At 33.1% G+C, this 15,454-nt stretch overlaps 1 protein-coding gene across 1 annotated transcript; it reads right to left on the reverse strand.

Moving 5' to 3' along the window:
* Positions 1–305: 305 nt before the first annotated feature.
* LOC134239550 (uncharacterized) lies at positions 306–14,224 on the reverse strand (the record flags this gene model as incomplete). The annotated part of the gene is made up of 13 exons (XM_062721717.1): positions 306–445; positions 2,830–3,177; positions 3,265–3,573; positions 6,968–7,039; positions 7,770–7,967; positions 8,655–9,035; positions 9,352–9,678; positions 9,866–10,192; positions 11,481–11,819; positions 12,000–12,041; positions 12,209–12,406; positions 13,112–13,525; positions 13,834–14,224. Coding segments are annotated over 13 exons (3,486 nt in total), but the record flags the coding sequence as incomplete, so codon positions are not given.
* Between the last annotated feature and the right edge of the window lie 1,230 nt (positions 14,225–15,454).

Consider the following 15,454-nt stretch of genomic DNA (forward strand, 5'->3'; position numbering starts at 1 on the left):
CATAATATAATTCTTTCTACTAAGAGTTGAAAGCTTCAATGATATATATAATATAAACTATACTTCAATAAGTTCGGTTACAATAAATACATGAGAATCAGTGTTTTGTTAGGTGTTGTGGTCTTTCACAGCAACCTTTCAAACTCTATTTATCTATTTTTAAAAGATAAAATTGTCCGTTTTAAAAATAAAGTTAAACACAATTCTATTTTTCCTAGAAGCATTTTTTTAAATCATAAAAATAGGAGTAAAACATAGGAATAATTACATGTATGTCTAACCTTAAAACGTCACATATAGCATTTTCAACATTGTGAACTTGTGAGGTTAAAACATTTTGATTCACAATTAAATATGTGACCAATATTGTTATTATTACATTGAATGTAATATCTACAGTCTCTTGGATGTATGAAAAACCCGATGATCCCGCTGCAAGGATTTGCTAAAATGAAGAAAAAAAACAAATTTATTTAGCAACGATGGAAATTATTTATCCCACATTCAGGAGGAGGGGTTACATTAGGCACGTGTTACAAGCATCAGTACAAATATACATTTTAAGGCGTATTTTAATGGTAAGCAGTGTTGATTGTTTGCAAAACCATGAGCGGATCTAGAGGGGGGTCGGTGTGTGTGTGTGTGTGGGGGGGGGGGGGGGTAAGCAGTTATCAAAGTATATACTGAACCAAGTTAAAGTTACCTTGGACCTCCCCCCCCCCCCCCCCCCCCGAGAACGGACATCCCTCCTCGACAACACGGATTTTTTTTTATTTTGGTATGAAAAGTCATTCGTATGAAGCTTTGAAAGTCATCTTTAAACCACCCCATCAATATCACCAATTTTGCAGAGTAAAATATACTGCACTACTCATAGTAATGCATCTTTATTATAGACGATCGGCCTCGGAAAATTAATTATTTGCTTTTAAATATGTCTACTTATTGTTGATACTACATATACATTTAACATAACTTCTAAGTGTTCAGATTAATAAATGTATTTATTACAAAATTTAACCAAACCGGTAATGACCTTGATCTTCGTCTAAGGCCAAGATTTCGCGTCGCACCAGGTTCAATGAGTGTTAAATTGTTCTGAAACAATCTTTGAAACATGAAAACAAACCATTTAAATCGTATGAAAATAAGAAGAGATCAGTGCTCGTGACAGTCTAATATCAGCTCAAGCTGATCCTTAAGGCGGTGCACTTACGTGCTAAACACAATAGGATATTGACCAAAAGGCATCTGTGTGATGATACACTGTCAAGTTCCCGGATCTTAATCTCATTGAACACATTTTGGATTTTTAAAAGGATAGTCAAAGCCCCCTTTCCCCCCTTCCACACAATTTCGACGATTTGTACAGATCTATATGCAGTAGGTGTGGCAGCAAATGGGTCAATCTCCTATTCAGGGGTACAGTGTACAGTGGATCCTCATTTATCCGGACGCTTTGGTTCCCAGTCAATTTGTCCGGATATGTGAAGCATCCGGATATCTGAATCACCAGTTAAACAAGACAGAATAACATTTTAAAATTTCGTTCCGATGAAAAATCGTCCGGATACTGAAGCATCCGGATATCTGGCGTCCGGATATCTGAAGGTCCACTGTACATGTACAATGTACATGGTATCCAACAGTCAAGATTGTCTTGTAGTAATTAGAGCAAGTGGTGTTCCTACTCCATAGAGATTTTTGTGTGTGAATTTTTATTTCGAGGGTACATCTTTTCCTTGACACTTTGCTTAAAATTCTGACGAGATACTTACATGAAATTAACGCAATATCGAACTTAAATATGCATTATTAACCATAAATTAGAGAAATTATTTATTGTATGCATTTGTTCTTTAAAAGTTAAGTGTTAGTTGAACACTTAGAAGTTTGGTTCAGTGTATAGTCTTTGTCAACTTATCGATGTTCTGCACACTAGACCAAAATATATCTGTTATCTGATTTAATGACATGAATATGGGCGTACCATGAGGATTACAACAAATTTACCGACGATAATGTACTGACTGATCAGTAAATCTGGATTCCCATGAACATTTTGTGCTAGTAAACAGCGTTTCTCAAAAAAAGTTTTGCAGTTTAAAATTGTACTCTTTAAGGATATCTAATCCTCAGCCAGGAAGGATAACTCCAAAAATTAATATTTAATTTGATATGCATCAAAATGAAGCTTGAAAATGAAATTTCCTCATGCAACAATTTTCATTTATTCATCTTTCTAAGATAAAAAGGTTTTTGGAAGTCTTAGAAAAGGTCTTATTAAAGCTGAAATTGTCCCCTATACAGGGAAGCAAATTAATACAGTTTTAGAGAAATAAGATTTTCTTGAATTCAGCTTATTAGCATGATATGAAATGAGAAGTGATTTGTTGTGTCTTGCAATGATAGCAAAAGCCTTTTTCACTACGTATTATAGAATAGATGACGGAAACAGAAGACAAAAGATACCAAATAAGTATAAAAAAAAATTCTTAATGTCTGGATACCTATCTTTTTTAACTTAAAATATATTTGTTGATCAATTTGCAATTAGAAAATGCATTGTTGATATTCCAATTCGCTTTTTCTGCAAAAATTGGAGATTTGACATTTTCTTTATATACATGTAGTATGATTAACTTAAATTTTTAACATTTAAGAAATACTGTGGATAAATTTACATAACTTTATGGATTCAGAGATACTTTTATGAGTATTTTTGATTACTTAACTGCTAATTTTATAAACCTGAGGATCGGACTACCTTAAACATAGAAACATAAAATATTGCATTTGCAGAAGATAAAATTTCAACAAAGCAATTACCTTCAAGTGGAACTATTGGAACTTCGTTTGACATTGGAATGGGATCGCTGTCTGGCAAAGTCTTTGTATCTTTAGCCAGACACCTCAGGTAGTGATCAGATAAATTATCTATTGTAAGGTCTATTGAAAATGTTAGAACCAATTGATTATTACAATTCTCAAGAACTGAGAAGCCAAAACTTTGCGTGGTAGGAATGTATTTGCTAAAATTTCCTGATGTAGTATTTTTTATTTCCAGCTCTAGGGTACCCTTTGGGTTTCCAACATAACCTTTGCAAGTGTGAATTGGTTGGTTTTTACCCATCTCCAACCTGTAGCTAATTGTCAGTTCTGGAGATAATGGTTTCGCTACAAAAAAGATAAAGAAAAAATATATAAAAAATTGTACACTGTTATTAAAAATAAATGTCAATAAATACAAAATATTCCACTTACTCTTCATAAGTACAGATGCTGTGACAGAACTCGAGAGTATTCCCTCCGAATATAGTTCAAACTCATATTCCACAGAGTCATTGCATTGCACAGTTTTTATAGCAAATGCTAACGCTGTTCCAGTTACTGTGCATTCAAATTTTGCGGCAGACCTGTTCTCGGTATACATTACTGTTGTATTTGCAAAAACAGACAATATACTTCCCTTGCTATTTGATATAGAAATATAATCAAAAGAGGTGATGTTTAATACACAGGAAATCGTTGCTGTTTCTCCTTCATTTACGAATATTGATGTGCAACTAAGATCTGAAAAATTCAAATATTACTTTGATTAAATGAAAACACTTTTATTCATTCAAAAGTTATAGTATATAAAAAAACAAGTGTTTAAATTATTCCTCTCATCCAATTTTATCTTGACCAAAACTATCTGGTCTTGACATATTGAATCTTCGGAAATCAGAGAAGAGTAGATTGAATTTATACGTATGAAAAATCGATGTTTTACTTCACAAGTATCAAACATATTTAAGTACTACCATAAAGATTAAAATATTTAACTTTTAAGATTGATAATACACTGTAGTACTAGTAAAACACATAGGTATGTGGATAGCACGATTGATTGATTCTTTGTAATCAAGGATTGAAAATACGTTCTAGCCATCGCACTTTTTCGGACATGTTAGAAGGAATACATGGGTTTAAAATCATTCCATGCGTAACAAGAGGCCCAGGGGCCACAGCGCTCACCTGAGCACATCGGGCTTGATTTTACCCCCCCCCCCCCATCCAGGAGTTAATCATTTGAACAAACTAGAATCTACACTACCTGAGGATGATTCCATAAAAATATCACTAATCATAGCTTTGATGTACTTGAAAAGAAGATTTTAAAAGGTATCCCTATGTAAAACTTGGGTCGGCCATTTTGGCCCCACCCTTGCCCCAGGGGTCATGATTTGAACAAACTTGAATCTACACTACCTGAGGATGATTCCACATGAGTTTCATCTTTCCTGGCTCAGTGGTTCTGGAGAAGAAGAGTTTTAAAGATTTTTCTTATATATTCCTATGTAAAACTAGGGTCGGCCATTTTGGCCCCACCCTTGCCCCAGGGGTCATGATATGAACAAACTTGAATCTACACTACCTGAGGATGATTCCACATGAGTTTCATTTTTTCTGGCCCAGTGGTTCTTGAGAAGAAGATTTTTAAAGATTTTTCCTATATATTCCTATGTAAAACTTGGGTCGGCCATTTTGGCCCCACTCTTGCTCCGGGGGTCATGATTTGAACAAACTTGAATCTACACTATCCGAGGATGATTCCACATGAGTTTCATCTTTCCTGGCTCAGTGGTTCTGGAAAAGAAGATTTTAAAAAGATTTTCCCTATAAATTCCTATGTAAAACTAGGGTCGGCCATTTTGGCGCCACCCTTGCCCCGGGGGTCATGATTTAAAGAAACTTGAATCTACACTACCTGAGGGTGATTCCACATGAGTTTCATCTTCCTGGTCCACTGGTTCTTGAGAAGAAGATTTTTAAAGATTTTTCCTGTATATTCCTATGTAAAACTTGGGTCGGCCATTTTGGCCCCACCCTTGCCCCAGGGGTCATGATTTGAACAAACTTGAATCTACACTACCTGAGGATGCTTCCACATGAGTTTGATCTTTCCTGGCCCAGTGGTTCTGGAGAAGAAGACTTTTAAAAAATGCCATTAATTTTTAATAAATTCATGATTATCTCCCCTTGGACGAGGGCGTGGCCCTTCATTTGAACAAACTTGAATCCCCTTCACCCAAGGATACTTTGAGCCAAGTTAAGTTGAAATTGGCCCAGTGGTTCTTGAGAAGAAAATGAAAATGTGAAAAGTTTACGACGACGACGACAACGACAACAACGACAACGACAGAAAACGGACAAATTTTGATCAGAAAAGCTCACTTGAGCCTTCGGCTCAGGTGAGCTAAAAATGTGACTTCGCAGTACCCCAAATAAGATAGATTGATCCCCCGGATCATAAAATTACAGACGCTTGTGTACAGGATTCCCCTCCAAATATACATCTCTGGACCAAGGATATTTTTATTCATCTTTTTCATTGACCGAGGTGTTACAAAATAGACAAGGCTCTATTTCTTTGTTGCATGAAAAATTTTCAATTTCAAGCTTTATTTTGAGACATTTTTCAATAGATTGATTCTAAGAGCTGTCCTTTCTGACCGAGGATCGACCATCTTTAAAAAAGATTCCCTTAGGACCTTTTATAGATAATATGCAAAAACAAACTGGAATTAAAATGTCCTCTACGTTAAAATGTAAGACCTACAGGGTGTTTCACAATATTTGTCACACATCTGAAAACAGATAGATAAATGACAACAAAAGCTATGGATACATTTTATATATCATTTTAATCAGCAGATATTCAAAATTATTTTTTTGAGTCAGAAGTATCCAATATTCTCCACTTTAGTTACAATGGCAACAAATCCCAAAGTGTTATTCTCAAAGTATTTTCCCAAAATCATCCTAAATGACTTAATATACTAATGCTCAGAAATTTTTGATTACTGTTTTGTAAGTTTGACAGGATCCATGTACCTGAGACTTTTCTTGTTTTATATCTGGCTTTTTTAGAACCCCCAAAGTGCATATTTACTTTTATTAATAGTTGCATTTTATTAAATGTTTTGTTTCAGAACTACGAGTATGTTTTAATTGGTGTCCACTTCTCTCGTTCTTCCTTTTAGTCAATCTTGCAAACTTTTAACTTGTCACTTGCCTTTAAATGCTGAAATCTTATATGCAGACACACTTAACTCAACTTTAAGATTTCTAAATACAATTCCCGGCATTGTTACATCCATTTCTCTAAACTCAGATCTAACTTTCATGAGGTTTTCTCAATGATCAATTTCACTTTGATATTGCTTTCATCTCTTCTTGATTTTTTTTTGGGGGGGGGGATTTACTAGAAACTATCTTTCAACTTAACGTTATAATTAAATTAAGACTCCGTAACTATTCCTAATATATGAAAACTAAACAGCAATTTTTGGTCTGGATATTTTTCCAACATCACATCCGGTAAAATATTCTATAATTCAGATTTAAAGCATATTTCTGCTGCTCGTTGTACGCCATATGAAATCACTGGTTATATAATCTGCTTCTTCTTTGTATATTATAATTTTCGCAACACTTTGCAATATCATTATTTTAGATCAATATCCTTACCTATTGTGTTTTGGTATTTTTGGTATCATGTTCGATGTTCAGATTATGCCCATTTAGATGTGTGACATATATTGTGAAACACCCTGTTTGTTGTCCCTGAGCAATACTGTGGTAAACGTCAGTATTAAACAGTGTTAAAACACAAAAAAGCCCAGACCCCGGGATCATGAAACATCTTAGCTTAAGTCAAAAAATGTCTTAGATGCTGAACTTTTTTTAGAGGTTAAGCAGCCCAAAATGAAAATGCTTTCCGATTTTGTATCATCAATCTGCTGTCATCTGCAAATTAAGAGTTTCCTTTAACAAGTTTTAAGATTTTATAGATGATAAAAATTTTGAATTAAGTCTAAGTCTGTTTCATGATCCTTATGTACGTAGAAATCTGTGTCTGAAATCAAAATATCAATTGCAATTAAAAATTACCTTTTTTCCATATAATAACATTACTTACACTGAGATCCAAGCTGCGTTGTTGTTGGTGTTGTTATTGTTGTTGTCTCAGTGACCAAATCAGTTGTTGGTTCTATGAAAAAAATCTATTTCAATTCAATTTCATTTAGTACCAAAAGATCGAAAACCATTTTCATAAGAAAGAAGTACTTCAGTTCCCATTCAAGGTACTAGCATAAAACAATATAAATGAATCTTAGTTCGTTTCAAAGTTTCCATTTTATCCATATTAGGATGTCTCTATCCTAAAATATCAATCAAGCATATTATGCTTTGATATATTAAACAGTTAAATTTCACAGTAGAAATGGTGTACCAAGAAAGAGTTTCAAAAAGGAAATTTAACAGTACTAAAATAACAAAGATATATGCATTGAAGTCGATGGGGACACGTGATCTATTACAACACATTCTTACAATAAAATTATTAATAAATACTGCGGTGGAGAGAAGTATTAAATCATAAGAAATAGAATAACATTTCAAAATTATTTTTTCTTTACGAGATAGATTTTTATAACATTAATTTTTATTTTTTAAAAAAACAGGGACATTGATATATCTTCATTTAAGTTTAGGGTTAAAAACTAGGCACTTTCCACTTTTACATGCTAATACCAATAAAAGAGAATTGTATTTTTTAATTCAGTGTTTTTGTTTATGATGCTTTTGGGATGAAATGTCTGAAGACTTTAAATCCTAATGGAAAAATAAAATTATACATTCAATTCCTATAGATTTTAAAATATTTTGAAAACTATAGTTTGTTTCATAATATTTAAAACATAAAAGTTCGTTTTTACCCGTACTCGTTACATCTTCTGTACATTTCACACGAAAACAGTCATCACAATAAGCTTCTCCGATGAATACACACAGATTTGGAGGACAACGTTTTCCATAGGGATTTCCCCTACTGCATTGTACATAGGTATTACAAAAATCCTTTTTTTCATGGTCTAAATAGATTTCTTGGTTGTTCGTAGCGTTGCAGAATGATGCTGAAAATATTTCAAAGAATACAACAAGTAAATACAAAGATTTATGTGCCCCTGCTTTTGGTGTTCCTATGGATGGGATATCATTAAGGAATCTCAAAGCACTGCACACTAAAGAGTTCTTTTACATGTATAGGGTAGTTTTATGTAGTTGAGTGATTTTCCTTTCGAAGTAAGATATTAGAAGTAAGATAGAAAAAATAGTTATTCACAGTTAATTATTCAATTTGTAATAAATTAAAATATTCTTAGCATTTTATTAGATCAAGAATAAGTAACTGAATTTATTTTTTTTCCATTAATTGCCCCGATGTAAGTAATCAACACTGATTTTTTCCTTACAGATCTATCGTCTTTCAAGATTTATCACGCAGAAATAGGACAGGTACCCTTGTTGAAAATAAACTAAATAGTCACAATATGCAAACTTAATGTGATATTTTTAATAAAAAGCATTTCTATCAGTGTTTAGAGCTCCCTTAATATGAATATCAAGATCAAGGGGTAAAAACTCAACGTGCTCTTTAATATTTTTTTTCAAATTGAAATCAAAAGTTCTTGGATAAATTACCATTTTTGAAAAGTAGGATGAAATTCAAGGTCAAGGACACAGGGCAAAAACATAGTATAATTAGTCCTAAAATCAACTCTCAGATTCATTCATAGAACATGGAATGTATCAATATCTACCGTCAATAACGTAGAGAACCTCCTCTTTTGTAGCCTTTTGAACCGATTCATTATTGCTTTTAACTTCACATACGATTTTTCCTCTATTCCATTTCCTTGAAGGTTTAATTTTGAATGAAATTTTCTCCAAAGTTTTGCAATCTTCTTTGATGTATGGCATAAGAGTGCTTTCAATTTCCATTTCATCTCTAGAAGTAGTCCGCAAGCTTTCTTTATTAAGTGTTATATTTTCGCTCGTCAAAGGATGGACGAAGGTAATCTCTAAATAACCTCCAACATCCGGGTACCCAACAGAACCAAGGCAATAATGAAATGGGGAAAATCTGCCTTCGACAATGTCTGGGTCCACAAACAACTCAACAGTCGAGGAGCCCGGTAATGCTTTAAAGAGATTTATAATAATTTCAAAAACCTCTGCTTTGCAATTGGAATTTACTACAACAAACTTAAACGTCCAAAGGAAATTAAACAGAACAAAGAACTTAAAACTGATATTTTCGACCATTCATATCTGCAGGCATTTGATATGTTTGATATTGTCCGGACACAAATTAAAGTCTTAAAGAAATATTGTTGTTTACTTTAAAAAATACATCTGATTTTGATTTGCCTCAAACAACGTTACAGATATGGGTAAAAATACATGTAAAACGAAAACAAAATTTTCCTGAATTAGTAAGCCCCACTTATAACTTACTTGTTACTTGAATGTTAAGTGAAAGAGGAGGCTGTTCTTCAGAATCATCATCCATTATCACCGTACAATTATATTGCCCTTCGTCAGAGCACTTTACTGAAGCAAATATCAAGGTAAGAGCATTGCTGCTGATATTTGCATCAACCCCGGCTACACTTTGTACTGAATCAGATGATGGTGTATAGGAGGCCATTTTTATCATTGATGTGCTGTTGATTATTTTTAAGATCTTTATTGCTTTATATGATCCAGTACTTCTTACGAGGCATGTAAAGTTTGCTTTACTTTGTACTTCTGCTTTAAGTTTATACGTATTAAAAGCAACATCTGGAAAAAAAAATGTTTTTAATCACTACTTATCTAATATTATTCTAGTTATAAATAGGCGAAATATTCATGTAAAATTACAGTTAAAAGTTATTTATTTTTTTGTCTATGCGAACTCTCTACGCATCATTTAACCAAAAACATTAAATAAAGCTACTGCATTAAAAATATTCTGCATCAGTTTTACCTGCTGACTGTATCTTAACATGTTTTTCTTCGGATGCTTCTGGGCTGATTTCGTTGTACAGACATTTCAGCTTAGTTCCGTTTAAATTTGCTGAGACTATCAGACCAGTATCAAACCTCGATAACACTGATTTTGTACAGTTTTGAGAAAATGTTTGTAAAATAGTTTGTTCTCCTTGGACTTTTACGTAAGAACTGTCAGATGGAAGCTTGTAGTATCCTAGAAGTTCTGTATGGTCAGAGTCCACTGTAGCCGTACAGTTAAATTTTAAGGGCTTCCCTTCCTTGTACAATGATTCACTATTGATTGTAAGCCCTTTCAAAGGAACTGCAATGCAACCAAATATAATCATAAAGATAACATCAATTATATTTATTCATATTTATTATATTTCATATCATTATTTTTCATTATTCCAATCTAACTCGACTCCTATCATGCTTTTATTATAATTTCACGAAATATACGTGATTTTGTTTTTATTTTATATGTATTAGACATAAAATATCAAACCGTTTAATTCTTAACATTTTGATTTAGAGTATCAAATAAATATCCTCAGATTACTTGAACATCAAAATGACAACAAGCAACTTAACAGGGTCTTGATGAAAACAATGACAATAGACCCTTTCCCTATGACACATTTTGCCTAGGAGTTATTCCGCTATCTTGTACGGCAAAGTAGTGAATTCAACTCTCTGAGCGACCAATTTTAAACAAACGTGCAAGAAATATCTGGGGGAAAATATTTACAATCTTAAAAGTATGAAATAAAAGAGGCTTTAACAAACGTATATTTATTAGAAAAATAGTGTTATTTTTACCTCAGTACCCACTATAACAAATTGAACTTGGTTGAATAAAGAAAGGATCAGGGAATGGTGCCCTACAATATGGCGGATAAGGGGAATAACTCCTAGGAAAAAATGTCATAGGAAAAAGGTCTATATTGAATAAATGATCGATTGTTTTTGAAAACTTTTACGCACCCGTAATCGAAGATTCAGGATTTTATAGCTTTTGCTCTATTCATTTGTCCGTCCCTCTGTTTGTCTGTTTAACTTTCTGTTCGCAAAAACCTAAACCTTGGTCATACCTTTTGAGAGGGTGGGGCAATGGCTTTCATATTTCAAAGTTGTATTCCTTGTGACGAGAACTTTCTTCGAGTATCACCAAATTTGACCTTTTGACCTTGACCTTTGAGTTTGTTTTACAAAAATTTACCAATCTTTAACCTTGGCCATAAAGTTGGAAAAGCTTATGCTAAGGCTTTCATACTTCAAATGTGTGATTTTTAAAAACATTTAAGTGTGTAAACAATCAAATATTTTTAATCCACCCTTAGAATTTGACCAATTTTCAAATTAAATTAACTTGGACATTACTTTTGAATAATTCAAACGAGGACTTTGGTATCTCACAGATGTATTTCTTGGCAGATGAACCCACTTTGGGTATTAAAATATCAATTCCATATTTCTTTCAGTTTTCGAGGCATAATAAAGGTCTGAAAGACAGCTAGACAAATGGACGGACAGCTAGATGTACAGACATACGCCGGGTAGATTTAGTGCACTCTGCACTAAGGCGGCAAAAAAGGGGCAAGGCTTACCTAAATTATCAAAGAAGAAAGCTGAGATCGATGGCTGTGTGTCCATGGAAACGTTTGTGTTTGTCAGAGAGTATTTTCCTTCCTCCATACATGAAGATGAACCAATGACAAAATGAATATATTTAGAACCCACAGAAAATGTTGTATTTAAAACTGGGGATGATCTTGCTTGGTTTTGAATTGTTCCATCAGGTAATATTACGCCAATCTTTTTTTCTTTATTTCCATTAGAAGATGAAGTCAAAGTTACAATCAGGCTTTGAAATGTGTCATCGAGGACTGTGCAGTTGATTATGATGGGTAAACCTTCTTTCTGAGAGACATCAGAACATTGTACATCTGTAATGATTCAAACCATTAGGTTGTGGACAATAATTATCCTCTGAAATCTATTAAAAGAATTCAAATTGTGAACTGAACTCACAAGGACCTCTAAAAACAGACGTCGGCTAATCTCATTAAATCATTTAAGACATATTTTGCTTCTTTTACAAAAATTTTCTTTCAAAGAATCCTTACATGTTTTTCCTGGAGCTAATGTAGTTGTAGTTGTTATTGGTTCTGCAATAAAATATATATGCAAATCAGATATATACGTTAGGGGTAAATATGTATGATACAAATGTATGTACTAGAATTCAAGTAAAAAGTTATTACGTGCATGTCATATGTATATGTAATGCTAAAACTGTTTTAATGGTTTGTTATTTTAGTTTATATTTCCTTACCGGGACCTTTACAGGTAAAATTTTCGTGACAGTCAACGCAATACCCAAGACTGAAGTCCATACATTTACCGGGAGTTCTACAGTTGTCTCCTATTGCATACATACGGCCACCGTCCTCAAAACAATTCACGAAGTAAAAACAATCGTTGTTTGGATGATTTCGTTTTGGTATATCTTCGTAACCAAAACAATATTCGTCTGTATGAAAAAAGATAATTCAAATATAGTTTAATAAAATTTTAATGATGCCACTTGCCTCGTCTCTCTGAGTTTCAATATTACTGACCGAGATTGTCCACAGATAGCACATAAAGGCTTATTGCAACAGACTGTATACGTAACATTTAACTTAAAGAGACACAATGACAGAAAAAGAGGGAAATTGACAAGAATAGAATTTTTTCAAATTTTTTCAGTTCTTGATGATAGTAGGTGGTTTCAGAACCTAAGAAATCTACTTTTATGGAGAAAAATATTAGTAACAAAATCTTTGAATAACCCTCTTTATTGTATGCATTCGCCGAAAAGTTGAAAAATTTATCATGGTATCAATTCAATAGATACAAATGTGGGATGACCGAGATTTTGATACAATCTTTGAAAAAGATTAGCAGAGCTTATTCCGAACGTTTGCTTTCTCCAATGTCGTTTACAAGTTAAGTTGCATGCTAAAAATAAAGCACGCGTGACTTTGACATTCTAAGATAAAAATCTTAGAGATAAAGATACAACATTTACATTTTGCACTTCTTTCCTTGCTTTACAATGCAGTTGAATTGTCGAATTTCATTAAATTTACATATATTTCATATACATCTTTTTGTTTCTTCAATACATGTACAATTATCTTAAAATCTTAAAAGAAACTCATGATTATGACTCATTCTGCAACTTTAAAATTACCTGGAATAACACTTATGATTTCTGCGGCATATGCATATTCGAAATTATCATCTCTCAAAACACATTTGACAATGCCTTTGTCAAACTCTATCGGCCGATCCAATAAAAATGTGATGGTCTGGATATTGTTGCATGAATTGTTCGAAGTAAAGTCAGAAACAAGGAGAAACCTGGCAGTACTTCCCGTTATGTTTATATATGTAATGTTGTTCTCTGAATTAAACTCCTTTTCTGATTCCGGTATTTTCTTTGAGTATCTAAATCCAGTTGTATGGTTTGGACGATAAACTTGAATTTCTAGGTATTTCTCACTTTGAATGCCTCCAGTGTGCACTGTTTTGCAAATATGATTTAAACCTTGCCTTGTAAACCTTTCATAAATATCAGGATTCACTATCAAAGTAGGTGCTGCACCTTAAATAAATAAATATGACATGCAAGTATTGTCAAAAATCTTTGAAAAAACTTTATTTCGATTAATTGTCTTCGATGGATTAAAAAATTTAAATAAACTTTTGCAGTGGAATTTCAAAACTCATATATTTGCCGGCCTGGAGGAATAGTTAGAGCGTCTGCTCTAGAGTCTCAGCGTAAAAAGTTGATCCTTACGTCGCGGGTTCGAATCCAACTGTGGGACGTGGAGACCGAACCATTCGATGAGACAGTATTATAGTCTACAATATCTAAATTTATATCATTTCTTATTTGAAAGAAGTTATTACCTGTAATTGAAATTCGACTTCCATTACTTTTCCTGGTTTGCATGGTATCGTTCATAGTCACTGAGCATTTCATAAAGTATCGGCCATCCCATGTGCAGAAGTCTGATTTCGGTGATGTTAAGTCCACAGTTAATCTTACAACAATATCATCACCGTCCATGTTGATGCTACCGTTAAATCTTTCTACAGAGGTTGGTTTTTCGAATGTTTTGTTATGATCCAACTTTGCAATGACGTGTGATGAGCTGTTATAGTCGATTGATAGCTCCACGTGTAGCCATTCTCCATCTGGGGAGATAACGCATGCTTGTGTTGTTGTAGATTCACCGACGATTGCAGTGATCCTGAAGAATCTGACTTCTAGGACGATAGAAAAATATCGTTGTGAATTCTATTTACAAAAAGATAATAATTTTACCATAAGCTACAATTATTTACGATTCCCTCGAGGAATATACATGTATATTATATACTAGTAAATTTCTCTCTCAGTAATATTGAACTTTAACATAAATTAACATAATGAAAAAATTGATTTCATCTCATAAATAAAGCTAGCTGTTTGTTACAAATGTTGATTACAGTAAAACACAGAGTTAAAAATTACCGCAAAAGATCTGGAGCAGATCAAACATATCAACGTTTTATATCGAGGAATCAACAAATAATGAGAATAACAAGCGTTGTCTTGAAGAAAAAGATTTTGGTATACATTAATAAATGTCACGGCAAACTTGAAAGTTGTGAGGATCAAAGTATATTTTTAACAAGATGTAAATCAGGGGATATTCCTTGAAACTGCATGTGTCTTAGATATTAAATGATTTTATTCGTTCATTCTGTAAGAAGTTAGAACTGTTTATTTAATTATAAACCAGTGGAATGCCACGGAATTCTATCATGCAGACTTATTTCAATTTGCACTTATGTATCCCATTTTGCGGTAAATCCTCAATACATAAACAGAGTTATAACAAGAGGCCAAGGGGGCCACAAAACAAACTTATTTGAACAAAAAGAATCTACCCCACCTGATGATGCTTCCATATAAATATGATTAATCATTGCTTCGATGTTCTTGAGAACATTTTTTAACAAGAGGCTCAGGGGCCACATCGCTTACCTGCACAACTGGCTAGGTAAAAGCAAAATTCAGTTTAGTATTGAAAAGTTTTTAAAAAATATATAATTGGGTTCATGGTTGTATTTGAACAGACTTAAAATCTACACTTCCTAAGGGTTCTTCTAAATTAAAATGACACATAATGGCAGTGGTATCTACAAACAACCATGGCTTTGCTGTTCCTGAGTTCTATGACGATTTTCCGTATGTATTTTCTAAGAAAAGTTTGATGAACCTTTGGCCCATCCTACCCAAGGGGGATAATGATAACAAACATTAATATATATTTATTTAACAGAACAAAGTTTTTATTATAATTTAAAAATCATGAGTTTGCTGTTTTTAAGAAAACGGTGACTTTTTTTTTTGATTATTTTGAAATTAAAATTAAATAAAATAATATTTAACCCCGGTGTCATGATTTTGAAAGCAATGTATTAGATCTTCACTACCAGAGGATGCTTTCACATGAGTTTCATCTTTCCTGGCACAAAGGTT

The sequence above is a fragment of the Saccostrea cucullata genome, unplaced genomic scaffold, assembly GCF_032062105.1.
Source record: "Saccostrea cucullata isolate Sc308-1 unplaced genomic scaffold, CSIRO_AGI_Scuc_v1 ctg9193, whole genome shotgun sequence".
NCBI classification, from domain to species: domain Eukaryota; kingdom Metazoa; phylum Mollusca; class Bivalvia; order Ostreida; family Ostreidae; genus Saccostrea; species Saccostrea cuccullata.